This window comes from Anopheles cruzii, chromosome 2 (genome assembly GCF_943734635.1).
Source record: "Anopheles cruzii chromosome 2, idAnoCruzAS_RS32_06, whole genome shotgun sequence".
Taxonomy (NCBI): Eukaryota; Metazoa; Arthropoda; class Insecta; order Diptera; family Culicidae; genus Anopheles; species Anopheles cruzii.
In genome coordinates, this window is record NC_069144.1 from 49,039,864 (window position 1) to 49,055,894 (window position 16,031).

General features: G+C 50.9%; 1 protein-coding gene across 1 annotated transcript in view; it reads right to left on the reverse strand.

Moving 5' to 3' along the window:
- Positions 1-16,031, reverse strand: part of LOC128266878 (uncharacterized) — a 39,041-nt gene that overhangs the window by 11,556 nt on the left and 11,454 nt on the right. Inside the window, exon 2 of the mRNA XM_053003668.1 lies at positions 2,016-2,655. Within this exon, the coding sequence (XP_052859628.1) occupies positions 2,016-2,655 (640 nt within the window). The remainder of the gene's footprint in view (positions 1-2,015; positions 2,656-16,031) is intronic.

Below are 16,031 nucleotides of genomic sequence, written 5' to 3' on the forward strand. Positions count from 1 at the left end.
GCGGCAACATTAAACTGTCTTTCGATACGCGCGCCCTCTCTCTGTCTCTCTGTGTCTGGTTGACAGAAAGAAGCCTTCATCATCACCATTCTGCAACATCACTTCCTTCATGTTCGGTGAGAGGATCTTCGCCCCGTCGGTTCCGTCCGCGACGCAGCATAACGGGTGTTGTTTCTCTGCCATCGGCACCCAGTTTTCACCGATGAATTATTTATAAAACGCCACCACCACCAGAGCGGAACGAGAGCGCGACAATAGCCCGGCCGGCTCTGACTGGCTTGCTGGCCACTTTTTTCCGCGTTTAGCCGCTCTCTGTGTGGGTAACAATCTATTTGTTTACTGCTTTTGCCACTCGACGACGGCGGCGTCGACGAGAGAACCACACTAAGCTGTCATTTGTACAGCACTTGCAAATCTACCGGACCCCGGGCGGGGAAGTGATGGATGGACGCTGCTGCTAGGTAGATGGTACAGTTTTCCATCCGTCTGCTGGGGAGAGACCGGAGACACAGTTTGGCGACGAAAGCCTGTTTTGCGTGTGAAAACGGCTCTATTTACACAGGAGCCCCGAAAACGATGCTTCCCCAATTAGTGATGGCTGCCCGGGCCGGCCAGCCAGAAATGTATTATTAATGATAAACTGTTTCACCATTTTCCGTAACTTCCTGTACTATGCGCCACCGCTGCGCTTTCCTCAATTAGCTCTGCCTCATCACAATGCTTTTCCAACAGTAATTGTCAAACATTTCGACTATGCACGATCCCCAGGGGTTGAGGTCACTGATCGCTAATGATCAAAATGTTAGAAAACATTGTGCACATTTGCGCTTCCTTCATTGTTACAGAATCCGCCCCGTCTTTCTATTTCCATCGGAGAGTGTGACTCCGAAACGTCAAGCTTGAGTTACGACCCCCTGTGGTTGGGCTGCGAAAAACTGGCCATTCGTTCGCACATTACACCATTGGAACCATTTCCATAATGTTGTTCTTTCCGACCTGTTCCGCCCTACAACTTCCGTTAGCTGCGCACGCGTGCGCCTGACCCCGCTCCACCGGCCATCATGGTTGCGATTCAAATGTAAGCCCGGGTTTTGTAAGTGGATGCCCGAGAACTCGAAGCCGGGATCGAGTTTGGTCCCGTTCCCGAGCTTAATCGTGCCTATCTCCGGGCCCGAAGGAAAGGAAAGTGCTACGCTGCGCTCCAATCTCGGTAAACTCATCGCGCCAAGGCAAGTACCAAAGGCGGGCGTCCAAAGAGCAAACATTAGAGCGTTGCGTTCGCCTCCGCTGCCGCCGCCGTATGCCATTAATGTTGCGCGCGCCGGCAACATTAACGGGCAAGTGAAACACACACACACAAGTCAGTTACCGCTTTCGGCTACATTCTCAACGCACTCAAGCGTACTCGCCTCGGTGCCCTCGGTGCGCAAGTGAGAGGCCACGAAAACAACGCACGAAACGGCAATATCAACAACGCTCTGTACGCAAGGAGCCTCCTCTAAGTCGTTCTGCTTCAGAGGGCCCCGTAATTATTGCTGGAAGCAACAAGACGATCCAGATAAAACTTCAACTCCGGTTCTCGGGCTCGGGCGCCCGATGCATCTCTCTCGGTCGCGGGTCAGCAGAGCTCATCATCGCTCAGTCGGGCCGGGGGAGAACACACAGGCGGACGAACGGATCATATGGTGGATGTGTACGGTGGGAAAACGGTGGCCCTGAGAAGCGCGGCCCCTTTCTGTCCCTCCTCGCTTGCCACGCTCGACTGACCGGAGCAAAGTTTACGGGGCCGGGGCCTCTACAACAAGAAAAGTAAAACAAGCCAACGATCGTGTATTATACCTTCTCCTTTCGACCCGTTCCCCGTTCCGGGTTGCTGGATACTTTGCTTCGTTTTCGAAGGAACTGAGCCCGAATCGCTCAATTCTATCGCCCACACAACTCCTTTCCGGACCGAGAAGAAAAGCGAAGAGGGGCCGCCGCGCAAAGTGTAACGCGATTTAATTATGCGATCTTACCGTGCTCTTGGAGGAGTCCAGCAAACCGGAAGTGTTCCTAACAAGTTTCCCACACTCGCGCAGTGGTGAGGTGTGCGGTGAGGCGGCACTGCTGCTGCCGCTGCTGGCCGTGCTGGTGGTGGTGCCACCATCGTCTCCGTTCCCACCGCCATCGGTCTGGTGTGGAGGTGGTGGCGGTGGCGAAGACGGTGACCTCGGAAGCGGTGGATACCGATCCAACAGGACGGTTTGCGGGACGATGATGCCAGCCGGCGGCAGTGGCGCTGGATACGGGAGGGTCGCTGCCTGGTCGAGCGTATTCGTATCCGACAGCGGCCCGACGGGACTTCCGGCAGCCCGTGCCCGATTGATCCGCAGAACCGAATCCCGCTCATGAAGGTGATCAGTCTTGGCGCAGTCTAGCAGCGAGGTTGGGGGGCCGCATCTGGCAGCTGGCTGCGGCTGCAGCTGTTGCTGAGATTCTAGTACGATCCGTCCTTTCCGTACCTCGATATACCGGGGCGAGGCGACGGCCAGTGCCTCGCTCGTTGCGGCCGCCTCTTCGCGGTAGTTCTTCAGAAACTCCAGATACCGCGGGGTGGCAATGATTTCGTTCAGCCCCTCCCGTTCCACCTCGTACTGATTGTCAGCTGACACGGATCTGTAGGGAACAGAGAGAGGGAGAGCGTAGATTAGTGTCAAAGGCTATCGAAAGGCACCGAGAGCGCGTAAGGAATTCTACGCGAGTCGCGCTAAGCAAACAGGTGAACGATGATGAAGGTAAATAGCAGAGTCGCAGGTTGAGAACGTTTAGAAGGCTTTCCGATACACTTCTCCGGCACGGGTTCTAGTCGCTAGGTTCAGTGCCGTGCCGTGTCTCATTGTTATTCATATTTGACTTCTGAGGGCCCCGCGACGTTCTCGTTAGGAGTCGACGAGCCGCACGGACGGTTTGTTTGGACGTGGCGCGAGAGATCTAGACATAATCTATTTGCCGGCCGCATTAACGAGGTGAGAAAAATCCTACTCCTACGTGAAGAGCAATCGTTAGTCAGTCGGCAAACAGCGCGAGAGTTAGTGCCTCGCCAGGTGACATCAACGTCAAAACTGTTTTGAAAGTCCGGAACCCGTAACCCAGGGACGCACATCACCCGGTGTCGCTAAGGATGTTAGGTAATGCGCTCGAGAACTATTGAACGATCACTCAAATATTGATTAACAAGAACAAATTGGGGACGCGGCATTCAATATTTATCAAATGGAAGGGTAAATTATAGGCCCCATCGGAGAACTGACGCAACGGCGCAGTACCCAAAAAGGGAATCCCTGCTCGAAGTCCCGGTGACTTTCGAAACTTATTAATCTCCAATAGCAACAGCACACAGCAAAAGAGTCAAGAGTCGCTCCTTGTCGCCGGACCGCCGCACAATCTCCACGCGATCTGCCAATCTTGCCCAATTTATTACAACAAGCAACCTCCACACACTCCGTTACCCAGACAGATTCGCGTGTGGGACTCCGATAAAGCCGTTAAGCCGCAGCCATCATCGGACGACGGTGCGCCCCGCGGACACACCCGGTGCCAAAACCCTGGGCCTGGGCGGAATAACTTTATGCAATTTCGTGTTGAAACTTTGATGAACATGACGACGCCACACAAGCGACCCCATAAAAGGAAAGCATAAACACCTTTCGTCCGTGTGGCCGCCCAAAACGGACTCAAAACCTTTTAATGTACCCATCACCGGACCAACCCTCCCGCCACCGTGCGCAATCGATGAGCTGGTGAAATTTTGCTGCTCGAAAATATGTTGCTGTTGCCCGCGACAGACAGACAGACCCCGAAACCGGGCCCCGAAACCTGGCCACAGGCGAGTGGAATTCTTTCAAGAATTTGAATATGAATGCACACGCACACACAGCACTTTCGTCCAGAAATGGTGCCGACCAGGATAAACGTAGGCGGCCCCCGAGCCGCCCAAAGGAGAGCTTTTGATGGTTGCGAGTTCCACTATGATTCCCTTCCCTCCGCTGCTAACTGTCACTCAGGCGGGCTCTCTGCCCGTCCCCAAGGAGAGTTCGGATTGCTGGGACCGGGACGGGAAAACAGGACGGCAAATTAATATTTTACATAATCAACCCCAAAACTTTAGCAATTAACCTTTTGCGGATGGCATTCTAATTTATTCATTCGGTAGCCATCCTCTGTGTGTAAATTGAAATACGCCAAACCGGGGCCGGGACCGCACATGTCTCGTTCCAGAGGGGATTAGGAGCACACGATGAGCGCGTGACCCAAATACACTTCTCCACTTCCGCCACGGTTCGTTTGCAAATCTTCCGCGAGGGGCGTCAATTTAACGGGGGCTAGGATTTCATTTATCGACGCCAACCCCGCGCTGAGTCAGTCAGTCAGTCAACGATTCTCAGTGTAGCCGCGAAAGAAGAACGTAATAATCCGCCCAATATCCGGCCTCGGTTCCACAGGTCTCACCCCGCTCCGGTTTCCGCGTTGCGCAAGCTAATGTTCCAACAATCCATCTTTTTCGCGTGCGATTTGCAGTTGGCAGCTCCCGATTAGTCCCGATGGGGAAAATCGGCCAAAATTATGTCGGCCCTGCAGTTGACAGCCACAGCGCGGGCCCTTCACCATCCCCTGCAAATGACTCATCGGGCGCGCATCACGAGCATGGATTCAGTAATTCCTTTTTTTTCTTCACCACCCGAAATCGATCTTTAAATGGTAGGTAGACCTGTCCAGAACACAAGAGGGGCTCCCTAAATCATCGCGCGCGCTGCTGAGGGTGAATGGTTACTTTTTTTTGCCGTTGTTCAATCCGGTCCCATGTCACTGCGATGCTGCCTGCCTGCCTGCTGTGCAGTCCCCTCTGTCACTTCCCGGCCGGAAACTGTGGCTCAAAAAATCGTTCCAAATTTCCGGCCACCATATCTCGAGCCGCAGCAGCGCGGTTAGGAAATCAATACTCTCTTGACTGACTGGCTGACTGGCTGTGCGGCGCCAGGATGGCTCGAGAAAGTCGTGCTAATTAATTTGCCCCACTAGCCTTAACCGTTGAGAGTTAGAGTCCACTACTTTCTGGCCGGTGACTTCCGGTGACAAAGTGATTTTCTCACAGCGAGATAATTTATTTATCCTGTTTATGTGTGTTGGGTCGGGTTGGTGTTTGATGCGCTGTGGTGAGTAGTGATGATCGCCACATAGTTTTACGATTTATTGTTGCTAGATCACGCAGCACAACACGGCTATAAAATGGTGCCCAAAAAACAATGGCATCAAGTCGTTTGTTGGTTTATGTTGGCCTATAACCAGTTACGTTAGCCATCTGCCGGTGGCTGATAGGAAAGTTTAATATCTGTAGCTCACCCGGTAGACAGACGAAAAAAAAAACTTTCACCATCATCTAACGAGGGTCCAACGTCCCAAGAGCTAGGGCCGCCACCTTGGCGTAGTCACACTGCGCCAGAGCATCGTATACGCGTCTGGCGAACGAGTTTATTTAGCATGTGACAGTGATTTAATTAAACGATCGCAGCGCGCCGTCCGTCACGGATCAGTGTCAGCCCGAGAGCTCACGCCCCGCGGCCGTGTGCACGCACGAAAGAGAACTTCAATTAGACGCATGATGGGGCCCGCCCATCAGACCTGAAGTCACGGGCGGCCACTGCACAATTTATCATGCCCAAGTGGCGATCGGAGAGAAACGTTGCATCAGCGCCGCTCGGGGCACACGGCGCGGATGACCGACTCTACCACCGTAACACATGCGACGTTTTCTCTTTTTTCTTAGCCAGCTTCCGCTGCTGTTATCTAACAGAGCTTCCGGCCACAGTTCTCGCTAGCGCTGACCTAGACTGGGCGAAAGAACTGAGCCACGGTTTCCGGCTGAGCAAGGTTTTTTTGATAGTGGCCAAGCCATAAGCATATTATGGCGCGGGTCGATCAGAGTGTTTTCCGGGTTACGCAGGAGAGCAGCCCCATCCAATCTCTTTCAGTCATTTGAAGATTTTCCTGTATTTTTTTGCGTTTTCAGGTGTTGAAGAAACCCATCTTTCGTCAGTACTAATTGAAGGCGAATAGTCCTCATATAATTTTAACATTATTTCATAAATTTCCTCTGCTTTCCTTCCAAAAATAAAAATTCAGTCACTGCACGATACTTGATTTGTGACACTTCGATACTAAATGGCCTGTAAAAAACAGAATTAATTGATCGATTTAAATGAAACTTCACATACGTTCATATGAAGAGTGTACCAACTTAACAAAAAAAAATAGACTCGTAGCAGCCGAAATACCCGAGACTACGAACTCATTGAACAAACGAGTATATTAGCAAACCCTGTTTGGCGTTCACGGAAGTTGACACATTTCCGTTTGATTTAAATTACATCGAAAGATCATCGAACTGGCACCAAACTGGGGACCACAATGGACCGCCAGAGTGAAGGGTAACAACCCCAGGCTTTTCAAATCAAACGCGAAACGCGATTTCCCAGAGAAGACACCGCGTTTGTTTTCCCTTCATTTTGACACGTTGTCACACCCCAAAAGGCTACCGTCCCTCTGATCCATCTCACGGGTATTATACAATTAAACGCCCCACACACACACACACACACACACAGACACCGGGGTCTGCATCTAGTGCATCGCTCCCCGGGCAAAACCATGGGGCGTGCGTGACGTGTCGCACACATAATGACAGTTCGACGTGAAAAAACTCGCTTCCCCACAAACAGCTCGTTCGGATCGTTCCGGATCGCCTGGCACGGTTGAAGGGGGGGGCCGCCAAGAGCGAGAGGGCTACAAAGATCAGCACTTTCATCGCGTCACGAGTGATTTAGACGGGACGCCGTTAAAATTTCAAAAAGTGCATTGCCACAGACAATCTCTCGTCGCAGCGTCGGCCCCGCAACCTGGGGACGTTGTCACCAACACACACAGAGACCACACCGGGGACCGGCTCAGACCGACCGCTATCTCGTGAGTCAGTCACCCGGCAAAAATTGCATCGCATGTGCATCACCTACATACACGAGAGCGGAGCGCGATGAAATGCATTTTCGCCGGCATCCTTCACGAAATGACGAACATTGGGGACCCCCGGGGGGGGCACAGTGCTCAAAGGCATTCCGGGAACGACTTGGAGAGGGTGACGACGACGACGACGACGACGTTCGCTGTTATGCTTCGCCGTGACCGCTTAATCCACCGAGCGGCCCACGGCTGGCGGGTAAAAGCAAATCTCTTTACTTTCAACATCCACGTCCATTCCGCAAGGGGCCCTATAAAACCCTTTCCCCGCTGTTTGACACTGATCCAGACACTATTGTTAACAACATGTCACCCGCCGACACCAATGAGGACGACGACGACAACGCCGCTCTCGCCCCGATCTGACAGCGCGCAGACGGTTTAAGTGCGCGCTGCGGGCACACGGCGAAGGAAATGGGCCCTCGGAGTGGTGTGTACACGTTTTGAAGGCGAGCATTTCTTCGACTCAAAACACGAATTCGCTCCATTTGGCTAAACTGTGGAACTAAAGTGCCTCCAAGATGTGGCCACCGTTTTGCTGGATGTGTGTGTGAAAGAGGATTAAAAAATCGGCAGTCACAACGCGTCAATCAATTGGAGGAATGTACCATTTGGAAGGTTTACCTTAGAGAAAGGTCATGCAATAGTAGTGGTGTTGGTGGTGGTAATTTGCACAGTAATTTAACAATTAATTCGCAAATGAATTCACCTAAGCTTCTACTCATTTTCTTCAAAACTTCAACTGTTTTCAGTCATCACTAAGCCGTAACCTCAAACTGAACCCAAACTATTGTGCCGCGATAAAGAATTCACAACACTTGGTTTCTTAGCTAGTAAAATGACCAAAAACCCTTTGAAATATCCCCGGAAACTAACGAATGAACAACGTTAAATGGTGAGAAATGTAAAACTCACAATGGTAAATATAATTAGTAAATATAATGCAAACACAATATTCCGATGACGTCCATGTCCTCCGACGTCGTGTTGACTCGAAAGCCTACCAAAGCATCTTATTGATTATCAGTTTTTCGAGGATGATGGTATTCACGTTTTAGACGATTCACAACGTCAAAACGACGTTGTTTCACAACATTGTTTAAGTTCAATGTTGTTCTACTTTTTGATCCTTATCCTTTTTCTACTTTAAATGTTTAATATTATTATATTATTCCCATACCTAATGGGCAAAATGTTTCATTTGTGTTAATGATCCTTCACAAATGTATGTTTTTAGAAATATTATTTACCTTTTATTTGATCGTTGATTTTGACTGAATTTTGATTTACAAAAATCATCCTCGTAATCTTTTATTGAACTAAACTTTGTTTCGCAAGTCTATTGTACTCTGCCATGGAGGTAAATTTAATATTGATTTTAGGAACTTGTTCCGAATAATATAAAGTTTCTATGTGATCAAAGGTCATTCAATATATTATATATTTCTTCATTTGACTGTACATTTCTCTGGCAAGGTCTAGAAAATTGGACTCAATTAATCAAACAACGGCATATCGAGATGTGCAGCTCAAGACACACCCTCAGCTATCCAAAACCTAGCACCACGTGTGAACCTTTGGAATGCAATTCAACAATGTTGCAATCATGATTCACGCTTGCATCGTTCCAGCGGCACTACAGTGAACATTAAAAAAATGCCCCATATTTCATCAAAACCCTTTATCATGCGCCTTTGTGAGCCTACACTTTCTCTCTATCTCTCTCGCCAAACATAATATTAGCATACCTGCAAAGCCACTGATAAGGTTCCACCCAACTCTGTCCCTCCCCCCCAGACAACGTGGCAGACACCATCATCGGAGAAGCATAGGAAAGTTTTCTTTCTGCCCAACGACGAGGATCACGTACCACTCGAGAGGGGCGGCGTGTGTGTAAGTTAAATCGGAAAACTTATTTTCCCTTCACACGCGGGGCACGCGTTGTTTGACTTAAAGTTAAAACAAAATCTCGATAAAAACCACATATCGAAGGTTCGAGTTTCTTTCGAGCGGAGTTCGAGTAGGAACACCGGGCCATTTTCGTGGGAGCAGCAGCGCCCAGGATCGCCTATTTCCTATTATCTTGTGTTGTGCCACACTTCCTCTCCTTTCCTTCGCCGCTACCCGACGTTACGACGTGCACTGGACCAAGTTCCATCTCCCCACGGACTCGGCGACGGCGGGCGTTCTCTGTCGGTGGCCCTCTGCCAGCCGCCGCCCACAGGCGCCAAATTGGTTAATAGTGTAGAAAAACACCCAAAGCGCCAGAGCGCCACGCCGTAACGTATTATAACTGCAAACGAAATTATCGATAACAAGAGGCTGGAAGGCTGTAAAAAATGGCCCTCTTCTTCCCAGGCCAGCCAGCCAGCCACCCGGGCCAATCTGGGAAACCGGGAATTATCAGTCATTTATTTGTTTCCTGCGGCTGCACTCCGGCGCTTCAGGTCGGGAAAATGCGATAGAAAGTCGAAGTGGCTGCCGGTACTGGGCATGTCTCAGGAAGCGGCCCCCTTCAAACGCTGGCCGAACGATGCTATGCTCGTGCTGCCGCCCGGTTGGAGGGAATCCAAATTACGGTGCCGAATGCCGCTCACGTGAAAGGAAATATCTTGCGCTGCTCCAGTGGGTTGCGGTCCGCGGCATAGCGGTTGGGTTCCCCGCGAAAGTGCCCTCGAAAAAGGCTGAGGCGAAAGGCGAAAGAAAAACCGATGCCCATCATCTGCAGTCTCCGCAAAACTGACTCCGCGCGCATCATCACGCATCACGACGAGATCCCTCCGTCGCCGCCGATCGATCGGAAGATCATCGTGTGTGCCTCACCCGCATACACAGACATCGCCTCGCAAAAGTCCCGCCAAGAAGTCACGAAGTCGTCGTGCGCATTTTGTGAGCCGACCAACTTGTCCACGAGCTCCACTTTATCTCCGAAGTGACTCTTCTCCCATTAGGAGAGCTCTCCAAAGGCTATAAATACCATCAATTATAACCGAGATAGCTCTCAAACTCGAAGCGCCTGCCCGGGAGTATGCTGAGGGCGGCTTCGAGCGGTTCGGCTTGCCTCCTTTACGCAACACGCCGACGTTCTGGCAGCTTCGAGCACAAGAAGTTGGAGCATTATGCTTCGGGCCCGACACACTCCAGAGGTCGTACGTCGTCGCTGTGCGCACTCAACGGCAGCACCAGCAGTCATCGTTGGGCAACGGCGTCGTCTCGAGGAGGAACACCCATTTTGCCGAAACCCCGTTTGGCGCGGCAAGAGAGCGGAACACACAAAAACACACACGCATTCCACAGCAACGGCAACCGTCAGCAACATTTTCTTGGCCCCGGCTCCGCCGGAATTCTGCAGGACGGATTTTATTTTCTATCCAAATTCCATCAACACAGCATATTTGGGGGCCACTCCGATGATCGGAATTTCGGTAAGCGCGCGCGCATCGCATATGGGGCGTGTGCCGTGCCGTGTGTCAGGATTGTTGACAATTGGCCAAAAATGTGTCACCGGCACAAGCCGTCGGCCACGTTCCACACCCCGACCCGAGTTTCGTCATTGGATTTCGGATAGGTTAAACAATAGACACACATCCGTTGGGGGGGCGCCTCCAGGATTATCCCAACCCTTTCGACCGGCGTCGGGTGGCAGGGTGGTGGAGGGACGCCTCCGGGTCTCATGGACATCACAACGCGCGCTCGGGAGTTATTTGGTTTCTAGGTTACGCAAACAATACGCCAGAGATAAAGAGCCAGGCCAGCATTTTATGGCCCAATGTTTGATGGTCGTGTTTCTGTGCGTCGAGCTTAAAACTGCTACGTCCTAAGCCCTGCTTGGTTCGTGTGTGTGTGTGCTGCAGATAGGCCATCGCCATCGCCACGTTGCCGCCGTGGGCACTGAAATCAGACGCCGAAGAAGCCACAACACGTGCTGCTGCTCCAGAGGACGCGCGCGCCCGCTTCGGAGTGGGTTCTTGATAATGCGGGGCCAAGAAAAAAGGGGCCCCACCATGTTGTTGCCACACACCGAAAACACACGTTATTGTGAGTGGTGGTGTTGTTTCGCGACAAGCTGGCGGCACTTCCGAGCCGCGGCCACGTGGATTTAGAGAGCGCGGAGGGATAAGTTGAGCAAATAGCCCAAGTGGCCCAATTTCGAGAGTTCAGGGTGCTGCTGTGGCGTAAGCACACCCACTCATCTAATTACTCCAGGTCGGACTCCTGTTTATCTTCAATAAAACTTGACGCCCATAAATAAAGCTATTTGTAATAATTACTTCAGCCTTCCGTCGCGCGGCGTCAGGAGCTACTCCACGCGAATCTCTGAACACCGTAAAGCGTAAAGTTTTAACGACTTCCAGCGTGCGTCCAGCAGCGGAATCCTATTTGTCAAAAGATGTTTTTTTTTCTTGTTCTGAAGGGCTGATCCAGGAGCCCACGATTCGATTCTGCAAGGAGTAGAGTAAAGTGATTTTGCCTTGTTTCGTTTCCGTGTACCAAAAACACTGAGGCAAAAATATCACGTACCCCGGGCGCGCCATCGTTTGCACAGAGGGAACCGCCAAAATGGCGCACGTCCGCCTGCGCCGGAGGCAGCAGAGAAACGCGGAAAAGCGGAACGGATTTTTCCTTCGCTAATTAATCCCCAACCTCAGGACGGGGCTGGGCGTGTGGCGCGCCCCGTATCGTAAAGAACCGAGAGACAGAGTCGATATCTATAAAACCCAACAATCTGCACTAATTAGTCAACCACGCTGAGGCCAACCCACCAACCAGTCAGCCAGCCAGGAGGTTCCAGGGTTGGCACAGCCTGCCCTGGAGTGGATCCCCGCCCTTTTATACACGGCCATAAAATACACGCCTCCCGCGGGTCGATTCCTGGCAAAGGTGAACATGAAAAAGTGGAAACCATTTGGCCATGGCACGGAACAGCCGGGGTGGTACCTGTGTGTAAATGAAACTCTAGCTTCCGACTTCCGTACGTCCGAATGTCCACCTTTGCCAAAGATCTACCATTGTGTACCACCAACCAGGCTGTCCAATCTCGATGATGGGTGGATGCCCAATGTTGGTGCAGATTCCAATCCACAAACGCCGCCTCCACAAACATGCCAAGACCGAAGCCAAAACACACTTGGGAAAATTAAATAACGCCGATGGATGGCGGCCGAACGAGCCCCGAACGAGCCGGGAACAAAGAAGTTGTGTTTCTTGTGCGATATACGTGGTCTGTTAAAAAAATTTCCCGATTTGCTATGTTGCTACTCGTGTCACTCACTTATGGTGAGAAGTTCGGGCATTTTGACTAATCAGTCAATTATTGACAGCTGTTTTGCTTGGACGTGTCTTGGCTCGACTCCAATTTTTGGCTCTTCCAAAAAAATGGATAACAAAGAATCTTTATTAAATTTTGTGTGAAGTATGAAATTAAGAGCTAGGACACATTCGAAATGTTAAAGGATAAGGTTGATTGTGAAGCTTCTTTGCCCCAAAGTAGCGTTTATCGGTGATTCAAAATATTTTCCGTTCGGTCGCATATGAAGGTGAAGCTGCAGGGGCGTGGTGCATCATGAGTTGTTGCCAAAAGATAGATCGCAACGCTACGATTGAGCAGAAGAAGGCGGCATCGACGAAGAAGCTTAACAAGATCACAAAAAAAAACTTTTTTGAAGTGCTTCGAGGATTGGAAAAAATGCTGGCCCAAATGTATAATATCTGAAGGGGATTACGTTAAATGGGACAAAATAGATAATCATGAATAAACCCATACTTTTTGAAAAATCACAAAATTCCCAGAACTTTTTGAACGGCCCTCGTATGTGGTCACTTTGTACGGGGAGAACAGCGAGACCGTGTAGCGCCGCCGCCGCCGGCCGCCCATTTGACTTATGGTGCCCTTTCTTCCCACAATAAATATGTATTATGCTGCCCCGTTCCGATCCGCCATGTAGTCTTTGAGCACAGGTTCGCGGTTGACACCGGCGGGGGTAGATACGATGTTGTAAATATGTCCACAATTTACGCCACGAAACGTGACACGGCCGATGACAGCCGGCAGAGGGGCTCACAGGACCACACGCGCAAACAAGGCCCCCACATGCCTGGCATGCCTTCCTCCGGCTCACTCCGCGGATCATCTTCTCTCCCCGGTCGGTCGGTCGGTCGGTAGGATTTTGGCGCAAAATGGGGTGTCCATTATGCACACGCCAAAAATATTTAATATCAAATCGCGCGGACCCGTCCGATGTGGAACATATTTAAATTGCACCCATTTTTTATTGTTTTGTTTGTCGCTGTGTCGCCCTTTTCAGGCTGATCTGATGCTTTTAATATCATCTTCTAACACGCTCACGAGAGCTTGCTTGGGCACTGTATAAACAGGTTACACGGGGTCTTGTAAAAAGATCCAGGTCTTGTCGAACCAGACACCAGAGTAACAATAGCAAAGGCTTAATCTGTTGACTATCCAAACAATGGAAAATTGTTTTCGAGAAAGTGATCCCAGAAGGAATTCTGTTATTAAACTTTACGGCCGGAACCGGTCGTGTCACGTCGCTAATAAATGGAACGGACACCGCCGTTGTACCCGTTGTTGTACGTGTTCAAGTTGAATAAAAAAATGCTAATCAACTGGGCTCTACACGTTTACTACAAAACCCTCAAAGCCATCCGCCGCCCGCTCCGGGAGAAGCATAAGCACCGGCCACCAGCGAAGACAACTGGGCCACCGTCGTCCCCGTTTTATGTGAGTTCTCCTCTCCCATGGTAAGATTACAGTTTTATTGAAAAATCGAATCGAACCCGACAGGACTCCTGGTACGGCGCATCGTCGTGATGAATCACTTCGATCGGCCTCGCAACTGATTATGCTCGATGCGAAAAACACCCCGTAAATTGGGACGCGGCAACCAAGTACTGTCGCTACTGTCCCTCTGCCAGAGATGATAATCGTTTCCGTGCGCGAGATAAGGCGGCGCTCGCCGGTCGCCGAAACGGAATCATAAAACCACAATAAATTACGATTCATCATCGTAAAATGGCCGTCATGGTGCTGCGCTGCTACGTTCCCGATTTTTTCCACGCCAGTCTGTCTTGCGCTCGGTTTCACTTTGCAACTGCAACGCGCAGAGACAAACCCGGACGGGGGGCGACGACGAATTGGGTCACTTTGGTCCCTCTCCACTCCGTGGAGGAGAAACCGGAGTGTGTTTGTGTGTTCCGTGATTCTGCAGCACCGGTCGACGACGACGATGCTGGCCGGTTCCGTGTTGTCTGCCGGTGGTTCCGTCCGTGCGCAGCGCGCGTCGTCATAGTTTGTAAACGGTAAGTCGGACACTTAAAACCGCACCGTTCGCTCGGGCTAGCCCATCCTTGAGAACACGGACACGAACAATCCGCCGCATCCACCGTTATCTGAGCGAGACTTGGTTCGGTGTCGGACGAGAGTTGTGGGGACTGCGTCGTCGTCGTCGTCGTCGCATGGTTGGCGCTAGACCAGACTGTAGAATGAAACTCTTGGCAATTACGGCATGCCGCGGCCCAGTAAGACCCAGTTCGCGTCATCTGTCATCCGTACTTTTTGCGTCCCAGCCGGCCACCGGATCGTCGTCGAGGTGTCTGGGCTTGGTCGCGGGCTCCACACACAAAAAAAATGGCGAAACAACGTGAAAAATGGCACACAATCGGTTGCAACTGCGGCGTCCTAATTGGTTTATACGCCAATTGCACCAATCATATCTTCGGTGCAAAAAACGGAGTTAAATATTTTTTGGAACAAACTTTAAGAATGTGACCGACGCTTTTGCTAAATCGGCTCCACTAACTCTTCTGCCAATGCCGCTTGACAGCTCAACACGTCACTTAACCTACTCTCAAAATGCTACACCTCTACAGGAACTTTGCCGGCGCCACATGGTTTTTATGTGGCCCGACACACGACCGGCGAATGGTGCTGAGCCGAGGAGGCACCACATAAACAAACATAAGAACAGCCGTGGCCAGCAGTCGAGGGCGTAGAGGTAATACATAGTAGTAGTAGTTGTGCGTGGTGGTGGTGGGAATTGCAACTGCAGTTTGTCGAACCCTGACAGAGCGACCCGGTAAAGTACCTTTGGTCTGTCTATCCTTTGCCCGACCTCGCACCATTCGTTCGTTCGGGCTAACATGACGTAATATAGTCTGGGGGGGTCTGGGGCTTTGCCAGACATTCTTGGCTCCGAAAGCCCACCACCAACCGGCCAGAACCGGACGTTACCCAATATAGCAGCGCCCATTCCATAATACGCGGCCACCTCTTTTCGGTGTCCTTTTTCCTTCCTATGCCCGCGCCGTGATGTTACGTGGCGTGTTTTTTCTCGTGATGATGGTCATCGGTCCATGCCGGCAAATGGTCGGTAGGCGAAGAAAAAGAACAAAAAAGGTGATTGCTGATGCATTCCAAATCGTTTCCTGCCTTAGAGTGCCCCGTCTCGACTGTTGCTTCCCGGACAGCCGATCAGAGGAGGTGTCAGCCACGTGTCACGTACCGTGGGACGCGGTGCATTAAATACAAATCTGAGGTTCATAAACTGTATTCCCACGTGTAGTGTGTGTCCTGGAGAATTAATTGTGACTCAAACAACATACAGCTACAAACCTTTTCGTCGTCTTCCATCGACGCTTCAGTGCACCCAACATGTTGACTCAGCTTCCGTGTTCCGTGGCACAGACACACACTGCTATACCAGACCACGGTGCATAATAACGACCGGTGACACACCCAAGATTCGATATAAAAAATCACTTAATCCTTATGTGCTCTCTCTTCCCTCTGCCCAAGAGAGTTCTCACCCAACTTTGTGCACTGCAACCGATTTGTAGGCCTCAAACTCCGTGTTCGAGAGTGCATTTGTACTTTCGGTAACCACTTCACTTAAGCTCTCTCCTTATCACTGAGGGTGGTTCATAAAACTTCAGCTTTAAATCCGTCTGCAGCGCACCACCTGTGT